This window comes from Haemaphysalis longicornis, unplaced genomic scaffold, assembly GCF_048455015.1.
Source record: "Haemaphysalis longicornis isolate Haplotype H1 unplaced genomic scaffold, Haemaphysalis longicornis Haplotype H1 scaffold_1, whole genome shotgun sequence".
NCBI classification, from domain to species: Eukaryota; Metazoa; Arthropoda; class Arachnida; order Ixodida; family Ixodidae; genus Haemaphysalis; species Haemaphysalis longicornis.
In genome coordinates this window covers 254,475,514-254,493,100 of record NW_027526203.1, presented here as the reverse complement: position 1 = coordinate 254,493,100, position 17,587 = coordinate 254,475,514, and the positions used below count along the sequence as shown (strand labels likewise).

Here is a 17,587-nt window from a genome sequence, read left to right as displayed (position 1 = left end):
CGAAGCTCTGCCGCATCCTTCCGTTCTTGCTTCGCGACGAAAGATGAATGACCGGAATGTTCAAGGATGCGTGGTAGTCGCTTTTCAGGTTCGGGATTTCGCTACGGTTCTACATGTGTGCGGGCTGCATTGCATTGCCAACCTAAATGTGCACATGTTATTTTTATATCCTGTGACCTGTTATCGCAGTCGGGTTTCAGGTTCCTGTGACCTGTTATCGCACCCTACCCACGCTAGCTAACCTCGTTTCCATGGGCGTCATCCCTGGCTGGAATGATGCTACGTATTGTCAGGGGTGGGTTATCTTTCGGTGTTTTTGAAAAAATGGAGAATCGTGCCAAAAACAGGGGTGGATTATCTTTCGCGGGTGGGGCATCTCTCAGGATTTTACGGTAAATAAAAAGCGACCGTGGACGTGACGCAGGCACTGCGAGTGCAAATTGCTGCTGCAGCTAGAGAATGACGCGCGACACTCCAGACAGTGGGTGGGAATACGTGCACTAGGAGCAGCCAGCCGGTCTGCCTACAGGTCCACCTGCAGATGTGTTCGGCTTAGCACTGCGGCGGATATTTGACTGCCGCTCTCGTAAGCAGTGCAGATGACAATTTTTAAAGCAACCCGCCATCGCATCATTAACTTCTTTCTCATAGAAGCTGCCATGTTTCGGATTTGGATCCAATTTCGTGCGGCGGTAAACAGATTTTACTCGAGCTACCTGTGCCGGCTTATGCCACTTCGCGGCCGTGGCCGCTGCCTGCACAGCGACCGTGCGGCTCGCTCAGTGCACTTTTCGTGTCCCCGGCGCGTTATTGCGTCCAATGTAATAAAAAGTAATACAAATAGAGTGCCTGGGATCGCTGTAGAACTTAGGTCGTGGCCAGCTGCCCGATGAGCCGATGAAATCACAGCGCCTCCGCCGCCAACGAGCAATCGGGTTGTTCGTTCTCGAGAACAGAAGCTATGACCTCCAATTGGAGTGGCGAGCCGGCGAAAAACGCCGGCAGTGCGGAAGTGGCCAACACAAACTCGTGACGTGTTTGAATGTTGTTTATTTACAAAATATCCAGGGATGTCGATTGCGCGAGGTCCTCTGCTGGCTGCCCAGTTGCATTTCGTACACTTTAAAATTGATTTTACATATGTTCTAGGCTGTATTTGCCACTGATATTTTGCAGATGATGTATGTGTGTTCACACCAATATATCTCCGAAGTTATCTCGCCTTCAAAATTTTGTGTCAGTACCCCTTTAATGCAAAGTTGTGTTTTGCTTAATGAAATTGAAGTATACTGTGCCAAAATGAATAATCACCCAGTCTCTGGGATACACTCTTGCAAAGAGCAGCATTCCCTTGTTTCTCTCGTTTTTAATATTCCTTGTTTGTCTTCTCCCTGCTGTACACCTAATGTCCAACACTCGCCACTCACCATTTAGTCATCCCCCATCTGGCATAGCAAGCCTTGTCACTAACAGGGCTGACCTCACCAGCTCCCATTAAGCAGCTCTCTGTGTCTCTCTCACTCTCTCTACACAATACTAGCATGGATCTCCTGCGTATTCTCATTGTAGGTGGAAATTTTGAGCATAATGGCATTTCTGCATTTTTCCCCTGTCAGACATGCTGTGCCTGCTTCCACGTATCAAACCTGTGACCTCAAGGCAGGTTTGTAATGCTAAGACAATTAAAGAAGCATTGAGGGAAGCAAAAATCAAATTTTACATGCTAATTCCACCATTTTGTGTGAGTCCAATTTTCCAGGCTAAAGTGGACTTTGAAAGGGGGGGGCACATGCCGTGACTTGGGAAACTAAATGGAGACAGCTGATTACATATCGTGAGGCACTGAGTAAATAATGAACTAGAGAAGTCGTATGCTTTTTGAACGCCCGGTTTCACCATAGGTTCGAGTTTCTTCGTCCCTTGGCTTTTGATTATGCGGGTTTTTAAAAGGAGAGGGGAGGGGGCAACTTCTGCCCTTACCATCCACTACTGACACTTATGAAGGTTAATTTGTTAATTAGCTGAATCGTTGCAGCTAAAAGAACATATTCCTCCTGTTCTGCCTATGAACGTGGGATTTCTGGTTTCAGTTCAGGGTGCGCCTCATCGTTGTTATTTTTCTTCCACATACCGATCACGATCCCCTCCCGCCACCCCTGTGTGACGTTCTACAGTTTTGCGTGGAAAGAGAAAGCCACCAGTGGCGATCACAAACAACTGACTTACCCGTATGTTGCATTCAATGCAGGGGCACTCAGAAGCAGCATGTGGCTGAGGACTACGTTTACATGACTGATGTTGGTATCAAACAATGTGAGGTGCGTCAAATTTCCTCTTGTCTTTCCTTAGTGACACACAATGTGTGGGCACAAGGGATAGGGGCGTAAGTGCACTAACTATTTGGCCACGAAATTGGCAAACTGAAAGTGTCTGCCCCATTGTGATTGAGAGAGCCTAAAAGTAGCACTCAGTGCCCTGGAAGTTTGCAGTCCATGCAACCTTGGAAATTTTTGGTGTGTGCTATTGATAAGGAGTGAATTTGTCTACAGACACTTTCCCTGTGTAAGGCAAGATACGCACAGCATTGAGACTGCTCTGCAAAATATGCTTGGGAACATCTCAACTAATAAATGCAAAATTATTTTAGTAAGCACCACTAGGATTGTTGGTTTGTCTACTGCTGCGAGGGCCGCATGGTGTTTAGGACAAAAAGAAAAGGTTTCAGGCATAAAGTGGGAGAGGGTGGGGTGACTGATGAGATAAGCCGTTCCGTAGTTTGCAAGCTGTCCTAAGCACGATGACAGTTGTAATTGCCCAGATTTGACATTGGGTGGATGCAACTCTGTCCCTATTAGCAGGCCTGTGTACACAGTGATAAAAGTCGCGCTAGTATAGTCAGGCTTCGCACTCAGTGTTGGTCAGTGTATCTAGTAGCTGCTGCTATCCTATACAGCGGCCAGCAGGAATGCACATTCTTCTTGCTACCGGAATGTTTATCATTGTGTACTAAGGCTTGTAATTGGTACATCATTGGTAGACGCCAATAACAATTGATGCCGTACACCTCACGCTGATTAACTGAGCATTGGTGGGTTGATAAACTTAGGTGGAGAGCAGTGACTGGTGTGATAAACCACTTTATATTTTTAGAACTGTGCTATATAGTAGATGGAGTTTCCAGCTATGTGGCACAAATGTTTTCACAGCAAAGCAGCCAAACATCTTGCCAGTAATTGCTTTATTCAGTAGCAATATTTTAGGTGCAAATTTTGGTACTCAGTGTTTTTTGAAAAAGTGCGTAGCAGTTTTTGTTGTATAACGTAGGTTGCTTATAGTTTGTAAACACACTATTGATAAATGTAGTACAATAAACATACTGGTGGCTGCAATTTAGTCTCATAATACCTGTTTGTTTTATCTCAATCGCCATGTAATATATGAGATGAGGACCTTACATATCATGAAGTGATTGTTGTAGACAGCTGCTGTTTTCTGTTCGCATCTTATTCCCCCTCACTTTGTTGGGTGGATTTTAATGTGTGGGTTGCTCTAAATCCAGGACCTCAATGTGAAAAAGGAACCCCGACTGTAGTGGTTGCCTTGATGGGTGTCGTTGGCGTTGCATGTGTGCGCAGAACGTGTTCAACAAGGCTTACCGGAAACTGCTGCTGCCAGCAGCCAGGGGCCGGTCCACCTTTCAGCCAGACTTCTGCTTGACTTTTTGCCCGCTGCTCAACATCAGTAGCTGCGAAATCACTGAGACGGCTGACGAGGTAGGACTCTGCCACACACGCATTCCAATGGGCTACCTCGGCTAAAGTTAAAAAGTGCTCATGTCCAAGGCATACCTTGGGGGAAAGGCTGCATACAGCTTGGCTTGACCAGACCAGCAACTCGCATACTTGCAATCGAAGCAGCATCTAATACTAAAGGACCGTGTGTGAACAGGGTGTAGAAGCAGCAACAGAAGAGTACCCGCACAAAAAAAAATTTAGTTGTAAAAAAGGGCATAGGCACATGTCTGTGGGTTTGTTTGTGTATAGGTCTGACAGAGAAAAAGCTGTCACATGCATTCTTGTTTAAAGAAAAAGTACAAGTTTGATTATTAATAAACATGTAGATACGCTGACTATTAGCTCATAATTGGGAAAGATACAAACAGCAACAGGCTGTCCATCCACATGTAGAGATTAATGTTTACGTATCGAAAACAAAAAAATTCCTAACTGTATATTGTATTGACCATCTTATATCAATAATTGCCCGAAAGAAATCGTTCACCCAGTTTGTTTAATCCTGCACTACGTTAAGGAAGCATGCGAGTTTAGGGGGCCAGAGATTTTACAGTAGCGTTTTTTCAGGTACTCTTAGAGCAGCTGCACTGTTTTTCTTTCTTTAGTAGTTCAGGTTCACTTGTTATCCAGTTTCGTTCCCTCATGAAGAAAAGCTTAACATTGTATGCATTATGAGAACACAGTAGACGGGCTTTGTAGGACAAAAACTACTAGAAACATTTTGTACCACTGCTAACTCCAGGGCCAAACATACCCACAGTTTTTATTGTAGGTTTTATTAAAAAGCACTATCAATCATTGACCAGAAGTACCTATATATAGAAGTCAGTTAAAACTAAAAAAATAATACACTGTTTTCTGAATGCTGAAGGCTGTGTAGATAACTTTCTCAGTTGAATCAAATATCGAGAGTGAGAATTTCCTAATTTGCTGAGTGTTTCTTTTCTTTTTTTTTTTTCCAAGTCAGAGAAGTTTATAAGCGCATTAACAGGTATGCAAAAGCACAAATTTATACAGACAACGGTCCCAAAGTCAATGACTGTACCCAGTTTGGTTTTAGTGCGTGGTCATTACCGTGCTTATCATCATCAACAGCCCACTAGGTCCACTGCAGGACAAAGACCTCTCCCATTGACCTCCAACTGCTCCTGTTGCATGCTGCTCAAGTCTATTCCTTGCCTCTGAAGTTCCTTATTTCATCTTTCCATCGAGTAATTGGCCTTCTTTGTCCTAACCCGTCTCTCAGTATCCACTCTGTCACCCTGGTAGTCCACCGATTGTCATTTCACCCAACTACGTGGCCAGCCCAAGTCCATTTCTGTTTCTTTATTTGAACTATGATATCTTCTACTCTAGTTTGTTCTCTGATCCAGGAAGCTCGTTTCCTGTCTCTAAGTGTTACTCCGATTATTACTCATTCCATGGCCCTTTGGGCCGTCCTAGATTTCCTTTCAAGTTGTTTAGTAAGGTGTAGAGTTTAAGCTCCGTATGTCATCGCCGGCAGTGTGCACTGGTTTTGTATAGTCTCCCTTTCAATGATAAAGGTAGCTTACTTTTCATTATTTGGGAGTGTATGCCGAGTGAACCCCAGCCGATACAATTCTGCGCCAGATTTCTTTCTCATGGTTGGGATCAGCACAGACGACCTGACCAAGGTAGTTATAATCTTCTACTTGTTCTAGTGTGTCGCTACATCCGCTGAACAGGGCACTTTTGGCATGTTTATTCATCGTTACTTTAGATTTATTTATATTCATTTTTAGCCCCACGGCCTTGCTTTTTGTAGTTAGTTACTCAAGCATTTTTTGCAGGTGTTCTGCAGACTCGCGTAGCAAGACTATGTCGTCTGCAAACCTTAAATGGCCCAAGCGCTTATAGGTCAAAGCCAACTTATAGATCAAAACCAACTGATTATTATATAAAGTGGGATGTAATGAATTTTGGCAATGTATACATTAGATGTGATGCACTCAGCACTCAGCTGGCCTGTTGTTCATTTCCATGCAGTTTTTCGTGTTCGTGTACAACCCTCTGTCGGTGCCTGTGGAAATGTACGCTCGACTGCCAGTTTCCGGGGGTGGTTACGAGGTCAAGGAACTACCCGGTCAAGTCATTGACGCGCAGGTGAGATGCTCAATTGCTGTCATCATAGAAGACCCCATCTTTCGTGGTTAGGGGAACTTGGATATTAGTTAGAATCAGGTTAATATTCATTATTGGCATATGTTAGTTGGACTGAAGGCCCTGTGTTTAGCAATTGCACCAAGGCGGAATGAAGTGTTATGCATGTTTGGCTCAGTTTTGAAGCAGAACTGGCTTCATCTCGGTTCAAATTTGTTCAACTCTGTGTGCGTGTGTGTGTGCGTGTGCGTGTGTGAGAGTGAGAGAGATATCATGTTCATTAGAGTCAGCTGCATTTTTGTTAGCTAAATCTGAAACGCCAGCATGAGACATTGTACTATAATGCTTGAAGGTGGGCTAGTTTGTTTGCAGTGATGATGTGTGAAACACTGCGCAGACACAGATAAGAAGGGCATACAATGCACGTCCTAACCACTCCATGGCATTCATTTTGAAGGAAGCAAATACTGTTAAACAAACTACATAATTCCTGCGTAACTTATTGCCTTGTTCCATGGCATGCTCATGACTCGAGGCGTGTGAGATAACTCCAGCCTTCTTAACATTTTTTTTTATTTTGGCATTAAGTAGCACTTGGGGGGCATCCCTTTCCAGAGGGCATTTGTCGGTTAAAAGTTCAAAATAAAAGGGAGCCTTGTTAGCCCATACCTGGTGGAATGACCACAAACATGTGCAACATGGTTTGGTACGGCTCTGGTAGGTTTAAAATTAGGTTGGAGAATTCATGCTGTCCTTAAAGCTCTAGCGGTTACGTGCTAAGCAAGTTTTACTGTGACAAAACATCGAATGTGCTTTTTTGCTGCCAGCGATAGTCACGTTACATAGAACTGGGGTTCAGACTGCTTCGAAACACTGAACGTACTGTGACTTTGGGGTTTGAATCATCTCTGAACATTTTGGGCTTGTGTGCATTTGTCCTTAATGATAAAAAAAAAAAAAAATCGAAGCCCCTATTCTTAAGAGAAAGATGGTTAAAATGGGACACTTTCTCCCATGCAACCTGAGTCAAAGTCAAAGCCCAAAATTGAAAGCACTTTGGCCGTGTCGTAATAGTGCAATCAGGCAGACGTCAGCTTCGTAACACGAGGGACCTAGTACGTTCGATTCTGACCACAGGAAGCGTTATTTTCTCAATGCACTTGATGTGCCTTTGTGGACGCCATTGTGTAAGTTAGCTTTTCTGCAGGGCGTTTTTTTTTTTTTTTTTTTTTTTTTTTTCTCCCCGGGAGCAAGCTTTGAGTTTCATCATCGTCATCACCACCACCATTATCATCATGTGCCCTCTCATTGTGTAAACTTGGCTTTCCTGCAGAAATTTTGCGTGTTCAGCGCCACCAGAGTGGCATAGAAAGCTTCGCTGTAATACCCAGCAGGAATGTTGCACTAACTGCGCAAGGATGGGAATAACGGGCACGTCCCTTTGGCTGCAGCTGGTACCAGTGCACCAAAAAGTGCTGCGCATTCCCGAGCGGAAGACTGGTGCCACTTCAGAGATCGTGTTCCCCATGCACTTGCCACCTGTGGGCGTCACCACCTACCAGCTACGAAAATACGAAGGCAAGTTCTGATCTTGATTCTCCCCGTCACTGTTTCGTCCTTTCTTGTTTTAGGAAACAGATAAAAGTTGCCTTTCCTCTGGCAGGAGCATGGAATGCTGAAGAATTTTGTTTTTTCCTTGCTAACTTCTTTGCGAGGTGCTTGACTGGCAGAGACAAAGAGGTGCACAGGTCAACACAAGCACATCAGCCTGCAGCATTTGCCATCGGACAGAGTTCTCATGTAGCACAAAAAGTTCAGATTCAGACCTTATGAGCTGAAATTGAACCTGAGCTACGAGTTGCACCGCACGGAATAACTTTTGCAACCTGGAAACTTTAATCATGCAGTGCTTGCACAATCTAAATGACCCTGGTCACACTTGGCTGTACATTATAAATTGCCATGCAGCCAGCACTGCTGTGGGAGGTGCTTGTGCGTCCATAACAGTGACTGCTGTGTGCCAAGTCGACATTTCAAACCTGAAGTCTGGAGCTGCTCAAGGCTCTTTCTAGCCCGCACCAAAATGCTCATCGGTATTAGTATTGGGTTTTGCATCCATCAGAAATGCAGCCATCATGAATTGGTTTTCAGCCAACAGCATCAGCAATGGGGCACATTAGTCAACCTTCCACAGCGGCTGGTCATGTCGTGTTGCCACCTAAGCATAGGACAAATTCAGGCAGTGTGGACATATCAATACCGGTCGGGGTGGCTCAGTGGCTAAGGCATTGTGCTGCCCAGCCCAGGGACCTGAGTTCAATCGTAGCTTCAATGGCCAGTGTTTTTTTTTTTTTTTAAAGGCAGAGAATGAAAAACACCTGTATGTAGAGATATTGGCACACATTAAAGATCCCCAGGGGGTAAAAATTAATCTATAGCCCTCCACTATGCTGCACCTCACAGCATAGTGGAGGGCTACAGACCCTGCATACCCCGGGTGGTGCCGTCGTTCCATGATCAGCTTGCACTGGCTCGCACGTCCAAATCGGCCGCGATTTTCCCACAGGTGAAAATAATTTTTATTTATATTCAGAATAAACACGTAAATACCGTCGTTGTTTTTAGTGTCAAACAAAATAGACAACAAAATGCGACCTTCGTGTGAAGTTTGAGCACGAACCTAGCAGCGGTTCACTCAGGAAAAAAATTTGAAGTGTTTCAATTATCGCCGTAACATGCTGTACACCAGGGTCTTATCGACGTTACTGATCTGGCCTGGTCTGTACTTCTTTTCCAGCCGTTGCTTCATAACAATGTGCTGGAATGCGACTAGCTTTCCCTTTGAAGTTAGGGGGGTAGGCTTTGGCACACAGACATATGCCGTCGCAGGCTGAACCCGAACCACTCCTTGAAATGAGTGACCCAGCCCCTGCTGGCCTTAAACTGAGTCTGTGCGGCACCTTAAATGTTTGAAACCTCCCTCGCCTTTGCCTGTAGTATCTCCATCATCAGAGGCATTCCACCTTCTCTTTGCTTCCAGATAGTCACCAACATCCTTCTCCACCTTGGGGTGTCAACCTTTCTTGAGTCCTGTGAAGGTCATTAGCTTGGCAGCGCAGTTGAAAAGTTCGTTCTGCTGCTTCTGCCATCGGCGCATGTTCTTCTCATTGAAACCTAAGTTGCACTGGGCTTGGAGGTTTGAAGTTCTCCCGACCTTCAAAACTACCTTCCATTGATTGGTGCAGTGGCATTGCTTGGAGGGTGCTATGGTTCCGCGAACATGGGCGTTTCTCGAGGTCATGCAGCAATGTCAGCAAGCAAGCACAGCACACTGAGAGCTGGTTTCAATACATTCAAACATGTGGAGCCTGCAAACCTGTAAGCTGCAAGCCTGTGGCTGCAACATGGCATTGAGTGTCTAGCGGTGACAGGCAAGCCGCATCCTCAAATCTAAGCCTACCCCCGACTTTCGTGAACTACTTTTTAAAAAAAAGTATCAACCTAGATTTGAATAAATATGGTACTTCTTGCTCGTCAAAGGTGTTGCTTTACGGGATTGCTGTGTCGTGGTTGTAGTGTAGCAGATATGCATTAGTGTATGTCTTTTCTCTTTTCCCTCTGGCAGGTTTTACGCTTCGCGACAGTGAAAACAGTGCAGTTTTCGATGGTGGAAGTGAGGCTCCAGCCATAGACAACGGCGTATGTATATTCATCCTGTTCTTGTGCACATATTTTAGTTCCAGGGACACGTGAATGCATGACAGCGCCACAAGGGGGACACAAGCATCGCTTGATTGGTTTAATATATAACTCCATCACAGCAGCTGTGTCTCCATCGCAGTATGTGTCTCCATCACAACAGCTAACCGGAATGACCAACCATCAAAACCAACAAAGTTGAAACTGGCAAACAGTTTGTAGTGTGTGAGTTGACTCAAAGATATTCTCCACGGCTGGCACACTGCAATGCAGATGTCATGCTTGTGTTTCACACGTCACGCTCGAGATTTAATCTGTTTAGAAATAGACTTGTATACTGTCACTTGCTCACAACACGGTCTTGCCATTTTCCATCTTTGCCTCTTTGATCGTAGTGACTGTGAATGACTATACTCACTCGGGTGTACTGTGGTGAAGCAGACCCGCAGGAGTCTAGTGCTGCCAGCCTTCTCGCGTGGCGATTTTCATGTCTCATACCCATTTGCGCCGGTGGCCTCAGGTAGCATTCCCTGAAATTTAGCTTTGACCTTATGCCGCCGTCACATAAGGTAGTAAGCCACCATTGAAACTTAAAGGGGTTAGTCTTAATGGTACTTTAAAGGAGCCATGAAGACAAAACACAAGTTTGGTTCATTCAAAGGACTGTCTTGTTAGAATCATACTGACACCACTTTTATCGTAAACTTCTCTCAAATAAGCTATATAATCAGGAAAAAAGGGAATGGCCATGCGACCCACTCGCTCATTTCCAGCTACAGAACGTATGATGTCATACCAGCCAGCTCTGCGATTGGCAGAGGCTAGCAAAAGCAAACACAAATTAGGCAGAGCTTATAAGCTTGCCGAACGAGCTATTTGCACTTAAATTTAGGGCACATTCTTTTTAAAGCAGTAAAAATGGTGGCACAAACTGTGGACGTTACGAAAGCACACGTAAACGTAGAAGCACCGATGTGTACTGCTGTTGGTACTGCACGCACTATGCTTGGTTTAGCTGTACAGGACTGCGGCGCTTTGGGGTAGTCTCAGACGACACTGGCTTATTGACGGAAGCAACGGTCTTATGTGACCCTATTTGTTGAGTGAGCACTATGTTTCCCGAAACGATTATTTTCTACCTGAACAAAACCAAGCTAAGTTCAAATACGGTCAAAAACAAACCAGAGGCAGAAAATGGCTTGCCACGGTATGGTGGCACCATCTAGGTTCAATAACGGTAAACAAGGCTTCCCAATCGGCTGCAGAGCGGTCGGTTCCGGGGATGTCATTGCAGACCACGAAAACAGACGATTTAGCAGGAAAATCAGAATTTTAACTTGAATTTATTAATTTTTCAGCGAATAAAACATCGTTTGCATCAGGACAAGTGCTGGGGACACTATAAAACACGAAATTTTTCAAATAAAACAAACTTTTATTTTGTTTTCATGGCTCCTTTAAAGGTGAAATACAAAATTTATGGCCAGCTGAAGTTGATTCACAAGCCTATACAAGCTAGCTCAAAAACATGCAAGTGGAAGCTCAAATTGTGTAATCTAACCAAAAACTGTGCGGGTAGGTGGTGCATTCCAAATAGAGCATGGTAGGTCATGGATGCTCATTAGCCAAGCACTGGCCTATAGTCTGTCCTTATGCTGGCGCACTTTCGCAGAGCTGACAATAATTATTTCAAATGGGCGTGTGCACAGCTGGGGGCAAAAAGAGAATCTGGCTCATCTCTCCCAGAAAAATGCCGCCTGGTGTGTGAAATGGACGATGAACTGTTGCTGGGCTGCTTGCTTATGCTTGTTGTTTTATGGTGCTAGCGATCGATACATTAGTGTGTTATTTTTAGCTCAATTCATTACTCAGCTGTTTCTCTGCAGGCACGTGCTATGGTGGTGCACGTTGTCAATGCTGGTTCAATAACAGTGCTGTAACGCACAAAAGCAAACACCACATTAATTTGTCAAGCATGCAAACAAGTTACGGAATAAGTCAGCGAGTGAGCGGATGAGTGAGCAGGTGGGCATGACTGGCAGGATGCAAGGAAGCCAGCGAGAATTATTCCCTTAGAGTGACTTGAGTGCAGGAACGGCTGGATTAACAAAGCACCGTTATCCTTGTGGCCAGTATGCACACATGCATGGCCGACACAGACACCTATAGACAAGTTTCTTGGGAAGTGCGTGATGCTTTCAGTGACGAGCGCGTGTGGTTCTGCCGAGCAGAAGTACCGGCTGTTTGTGGACCCCGTCACTGGCCTGCTGAGCCGCGTGATGCTGCTCAGCACGGGAATGGAGGTGCCCTTCCGCCAGTCACTGTACGCATACCTGGCCTACGAGGGCGTGGTGGAGAAGCCCTCGGGGGCCTACTCGTTCAACCCCGCCGACGAGCAGCCCATCGACCTGGGACGGCGAGTCAACTACACTCTAGTCAAGGTGGGCGGCCGCTTCATTGCCCAGCAGCCATTTCATGTTGCCTGGTCACTTGATGGGGGCACGCTTACGCTGACATTCGGCTTATGCATATGTACGGTGCACTTTTTAAACCGGGGCTTTCTGCTGTTAGCTCCTGCCAAATGCAGTCACTTGCGCGTGCACCCGAAGTGTGCATGCGCCGCGCTTTGACGATGAAGCAGCGGACGAAGGTTGCGGCGGCCGAAGCAAGCTTGAGGCCTAACGGTGAACTGTTAGCAAAAAGAATGTCTCTTCCCTTTTTTCTCTTCTTCGTTTTCATCCATTTCTTTTACATTACCTTGTCGCTGGAAAGAGCATTTACGTGTTGCCTTTCCCAATCCTCTTTTCCATTCCCTACCCACAGGGCTTTATAGCCTCCTCTCTGCCATAAAGTCATTCATTCATTCTCTTTTTGACACTGGGGCTCAAATCAAGTGCCACTCTCAACTCGTGCAAGAATGAATTTACCAGGGCATAGAAATGTCTGTGAAACAGTGTACGCGTAAGCCTAGCAGCGCCTCCTGGAATTACGTTTTTCAGAATGTGCTGCCATCACTCCAATCACACCCTATATACTTTCTTCACCCACCACCCACTGAAGCTGGTGATTTAGTAATACGCTGGATTTTCTCAATATGTCCAGCACTGTTGCTTGTGGTGTCACATTTTGTGACACTGAATGGCTCTCTGTAGAAGCATGCATTTGCCAAAATGTGGAATGGGAACTTTTTAAAATTACAAGAAAGCGAGAGGTGGGGGAGGTGTCTGAGAAGTGCTAGCAGAGTCTGGTTATTTCACTAACAACCGTGGTTTTCTGCACCCCAGGGGCCGTTGGTGCAAGAAATCCACCAGACGTTCAGTGAATGGGCCTCTCAAGTGATCCGGCTGTACAAGGATGAAGACGTCATCGAGTTCGACTGGGTCATCGGACCCATACCCTTCAGGTAAGTTGCGTGCTTAGCTAAGCTTTGAACTGCAGTAGCCATCTTATGGAGTCATTTCACTGTTCTCCTACTACAGCCAAACCTTGATGTAATGAAGTCGGTAAACTTCGAGATTTACTTCGTTACATTGAAATTTTGCTACATTGAAATTCACGGTTAAAATGAAGTGTTAACCGCGTGAAGCGGTTCCCTCAAATGAAATCGTGGCGTGCATACACGGCTGGCACACTGTTTCTGTTTCTGTTGGAGTCTAGGCGGGCATCAGCGTGAACCACATGGAGCGTTTTCTGCACGCAAAAACGCGCCTCTCAAGCCACAGGCGCGCTGACGCAGCCGCAAAGGCCACCCGCACAATGTGGGTAACTCCAGCGACCGCTTCTACGCCCACTGAAACGCAACATGAGGGGCAAACGAAGTTGTTCATGCAGGAAAAAAATCTGACAACGTGAGCAAAAAGTGCACTGTAGAACCTCATAGGAAAGTGCCCATCAAATAACCTCCGCGGTGGTAAGCCTAATTGTCTCTGGGGGGCCAGCCGGCATCCCCGAACACTTCGAAGCTCCCGCCATAGGGTGTGCACCTCCCCATTGACGAAAGTCGTCGGGCTCCTCCCACTGCCGCGCGCGGCGCGAGTCGCTTTCTGGCTAAGGCAGAAGCCTCTGCCAGCGTGCAATCACGGATGCGGGTGTGAAAAAAACGCACGCGCAAGGCTCATGAAGACCCACAAATGCTTTGCCGTGCACTTGCTGGAATGATGGAACCCAACAAACGGGAGCGAACTCAAACAAAGGACAAAGCATGTGGCGGCGGCAGCGCCATACGCAGTTTGTAGGCAAGGACCTGGTAGGCAAGGGGCTCGCTCTCGGACTCGGCTCGCTTCATTCCGCTGCATTGGGCGGCCCGTATCGCCATCCGCGTTTTATCGAGACCCCATTTCGGCACTTGCGTCTCCCAAAATCTACTTCTATAAACCAAAATTTCGTGCCTAGTTGTCCGTGAAACCTCGTTACATTGAAATTTCAGCAAACAGGACTTCGTTACACAGGGTGGAAAAAAAACATGGTGTTCATACATTTGAAGTAAAAATCAATTCCATGGTTCGTTACGTGATGGTTTTGTTACATTGAAATTCGTTACATCAAGGTTTGGCTGTATTATGCAAGCAAGCTGGCATTCAAAACAGCATGTTATAGCCTGTTACGCAGCCACGCTGTTAGTGGTAAATTCGGCAGAACCTTCAATGTCCTTGTTGGCGTCTCCATCCAACCAGGCAGAAAAAAAAAAAATCAGGCACCCGTCCTCAACTCTTTACGTTAGGGAGAATTTAATTTAATTGTATTGTCCCTTTTGATGAGAAGGGTTGTGATTCCTCTACTCAAGGGAAAAAGGAGGGAGAAAGCTAGTGACAAGCTAGGTGACCATCAAGGCTGTGGAAAAACGAAACCGAAACTCAAAACGAAGAGCTTGGTTCGGCTAGATAGCGACACGCCACCGAAAGAATCCAAGCCAAGAGAGGAGAGAGAAGGAAAGATGGCGCGAACGGAAGCCTAACAAGAGGCACGGTTATTGTAGCTCCTTACAACCGTTAAATAAATAAGTGTTTGTGTGTCTGAACGACGTCTCCTACCTTCAACGATTCCCACAAAGGCTTTTTATAAATTGGGACTCTTCAGTCAAGCGATTGTCACTGTCTTAAAACACCATTTGATAAGGAGCGCCATGGAGCGCACTTATATCTTCTCCCTGTGTGTATTAGCAAGCCTGAGAAGTTCAGGAGTTTGAGGAAAATTTGATATGCAAGTGTCTCGTGTTCCGAGGCCAACCAATTACCAACTGGGCACACCCAACGCGTGGGACTACGCGTTTGGTGTGCCCAAACGCCATTTCCAAACGCCATTTCCCTTTCAACCTTGGTGTGAACAGACTTGCACCTCAGCTTAAGGGTTGTATTACTCAGCTTAGTAGTATTACGCTATACCGGCCGCGGTGGCTCAGTGGCTAAGGCGTTGCGCTGCTGAGCACGAGGTCGCGGGCTCGATTCCTGGCCGTGGCGGCCGCTTTTCTGATGAAGGTGAAAAACAAAAACGCCCGTGTGTGCGAGATTTTGACGCACGTTAAAGATCCCCAGGTGGTCAAAATTAACCCGTAGCCCTCCACTACGGCGTGCCTCATTGCCTGCGTTGCGTCGGCACGTTAAACCCCACAATCAATCAATCAGTATTACGCTACGATGCACGGGGTCATGAACTAGTCCGTTACCCTCCACTATCCTTAGTCTTATAACGTGCAGGTATTGGTTGGACGCCTTAAATTTAAAGTTGAATTATAACAAATGTATCACTATCACCACAGCCACGCATTTGGTGTTTGTGTGGGTTCCAGGATTAGTGATAGATTCGTTTGCTTCGTGACTGGCATTTGACACGTAGTATAGTGAAAGCTCGCTAATTTGAACTTATTAAATAATTCGAACTGCATGATTTGGTCTGGCCAAGCTCCCTAGAAATCTATGTATAAAAGTCCGTTAATTCGATTGCAAGTAGGTACTGCCGTGGATAATGCGAACTACGCACCACTGTGCCAGCGGCTTGGCACGTGGTACATAGCCAGAGAAATGCATCCACTGCCTACGCGCGAGGCTGCGTTGCCTGTGGAATGGAGAGAAGAATGGAGAGAGAAGGTAAAATTGTGTGTGTGTGCTGTGCTGACAGATGAGGGCATCATATCTCCGGTCAGAAGTGCAGCACCTGTTGCTGCCAGTGACGGGGAGGAGGGAGAGGGCGACGAAGCACCAGTGTGGCTGTTTGCTCAAAAATAATCGCCAGACGAGATGTCACTGGTCTCTTCTTTGAAAAAGGTGAAGAGGAGGCCTTCCACTTTTTCGCTTGTTAGAGCAATAAGTGCTGGCTGTCACCTTCAACAACTTGTCACCTTCAAAAAATTTTTCAAGCAACAAATTGCTAGCATGCCCTACTGCATCCCAATTGCAGTGTACTGTTGTTATTCTTCACTTTCATTAATTCGAACTGAGATGGCTTCCCCTTCTGGTTTGAATTAACAAGTTATTACTCTATATACATGCATTTGTGGTGCAAATGATCGAGATCACCATTTGTGTTTCTGAAGGCACACAATGCTTTTTCTATGTGCTTCCATGGCACGCTGATGCTAACACACCTCATCAAACATGGGTGAAACATTCTCGAAACTGGTGTCGTTCTGCTGGGATACTGACCGACATAGACCTTGGTCATGGGGCTCCTCCATCACGAAAAGAAAAAGCAAGCGTCTTAAAGGCCAAATGCACTCAAATTTCACTTAGGCCAAATTCATATTGAATGTACAGTATGTATTACCAAACCAACTGGGACATGACTGGCAGCCCCATAAAATACCTTGTTAACCAGTTAGAAGCATTTGAAATAGCTCCGTCGCAGACGACACTGCACCTGCCGGCGGATCACACAAGCAGCCGTGAAGCAGAAGTGACTTAGCGGCCGGCGGGGTGCTTGTTTCCCCTGCCAGCCAGGAGAACCGATCGAGCTTTGATCGAGAACCGATTGAGCTTCTCCTACAGTTGCTGCTAGTGCGGAGTGTTGCACACAGGTTTGCTTCAGCCGGCCGGCCGCTTACTGGCCAGCTACAAAGTCACTTCAGCCTGGCCGTAATTTCTTTTTCAATTTCAATTTCAATTTCTTTTTCAAAATCGCAGATTTTTGCTGGTCTTTTGTGGTGGGCAAACATCTATTTCAGCGATTGTATTTTGTATCTCGCAGTCTCTTTAGGCAGACTAAAATGAAATTTTCAAGAGGTCGAAGTTTTTAGTGCAGTTCTCCTTTAAAGATAAGACAGATGGCAACACCACTTCAGTTGGGAGGCCAACAGGCACCTGGGAAGTGAAACAGGAACACCGTGGGTTATGAGAGAAGCCTAAGGGCAGCAGCACTGACTCGCTCAAGGAATGAAAGAGTGAACACTAGTGCACACAAAAAAAATGTGTTCTAATACAGAGTCCTATGTCTGGCTGCAATTTATGTAATTGTAAGCATTACATGCTGCAGGCTTCCCTCTGGGACTGAAAAAGGGGTGCCAAATTTTTTATATGTTCCTCCGTATAACTTGTTTTTTCAGGTGGCAAAACTGACTATGTTACTCTAACAATATAACTTATGTAAATTAGAGAGATGCCTAAAGTTTTCAGTCTCTGTTTACTGCCTAACACAAATAAGTTACGAAGTCTTGCATTGATTTTAAGCTTCAGCTTAAAGGAGCCATGAAGAGAAAACAAAAGTTTGTTTTATTCGAAAGATTAGGTGTTTCATAGTACCCCAAGCACTTTCCCGGAAGCAAATGATGCTTTATTCACTGAGAAATAAGGCAATTTAAGCCAAAATTTTAAATCTCCCGCTAAAATTGAACATTCCGTGACGTGTACAATGGCGTCATAGAGCCGGTCCATGAAACAGATACTTAGTATGTCGACTCCATATAGCACCCACACGCGGGAGTCGATCGAGACGGCGGCCATTTTAAAAATACTAGTAAAACCTAGTGCACCCGCAGCCCTAGT

General features: G+C 45.7%; 1 protein-coding gene across 2 annotated transcripts in view; it reads left to right on the top strand.

The window, feature by feature from the left end:
- The window catches only part of LOC144144444 (lysosomal alpha-mannosidase-like), a 522,591-nt gene that overhangs the window by 472,762 nt on the left and 32,242 nt on the right, over nt 1–17,587 (top strand). For both annotated transcript variants that reach the window (XM_077675887.1, XM_077675896.1), the window contains 7 exons: nt 2,249–2,318; nt 3,636–3,773; nt 5,802–5,918; nt 7,367–7,493; nt 9,541–9,614; nt 11,846–12,055; nt 12,899–13,017. In XM_077675887.1, the coding sequence (XP_077532013.1) occupies nt 2,249–2,318; nt 3,636–3,773; nt 5,802–5,918; nt 7,367–7,493; nt 9,541–9,614; nt 11,846–12,055; nt 12,899–13,017 (855 nt within the window). The remainder of the gene's footprint in view (nt 1–2,248; nt 2,319–3,635; nt 3,774–5,801; nt 5,919–7,366; nt 7,494–9,540; nt 9,615–11,845; nt 12,056–12,898; nt 13,018–17,587) is intronic.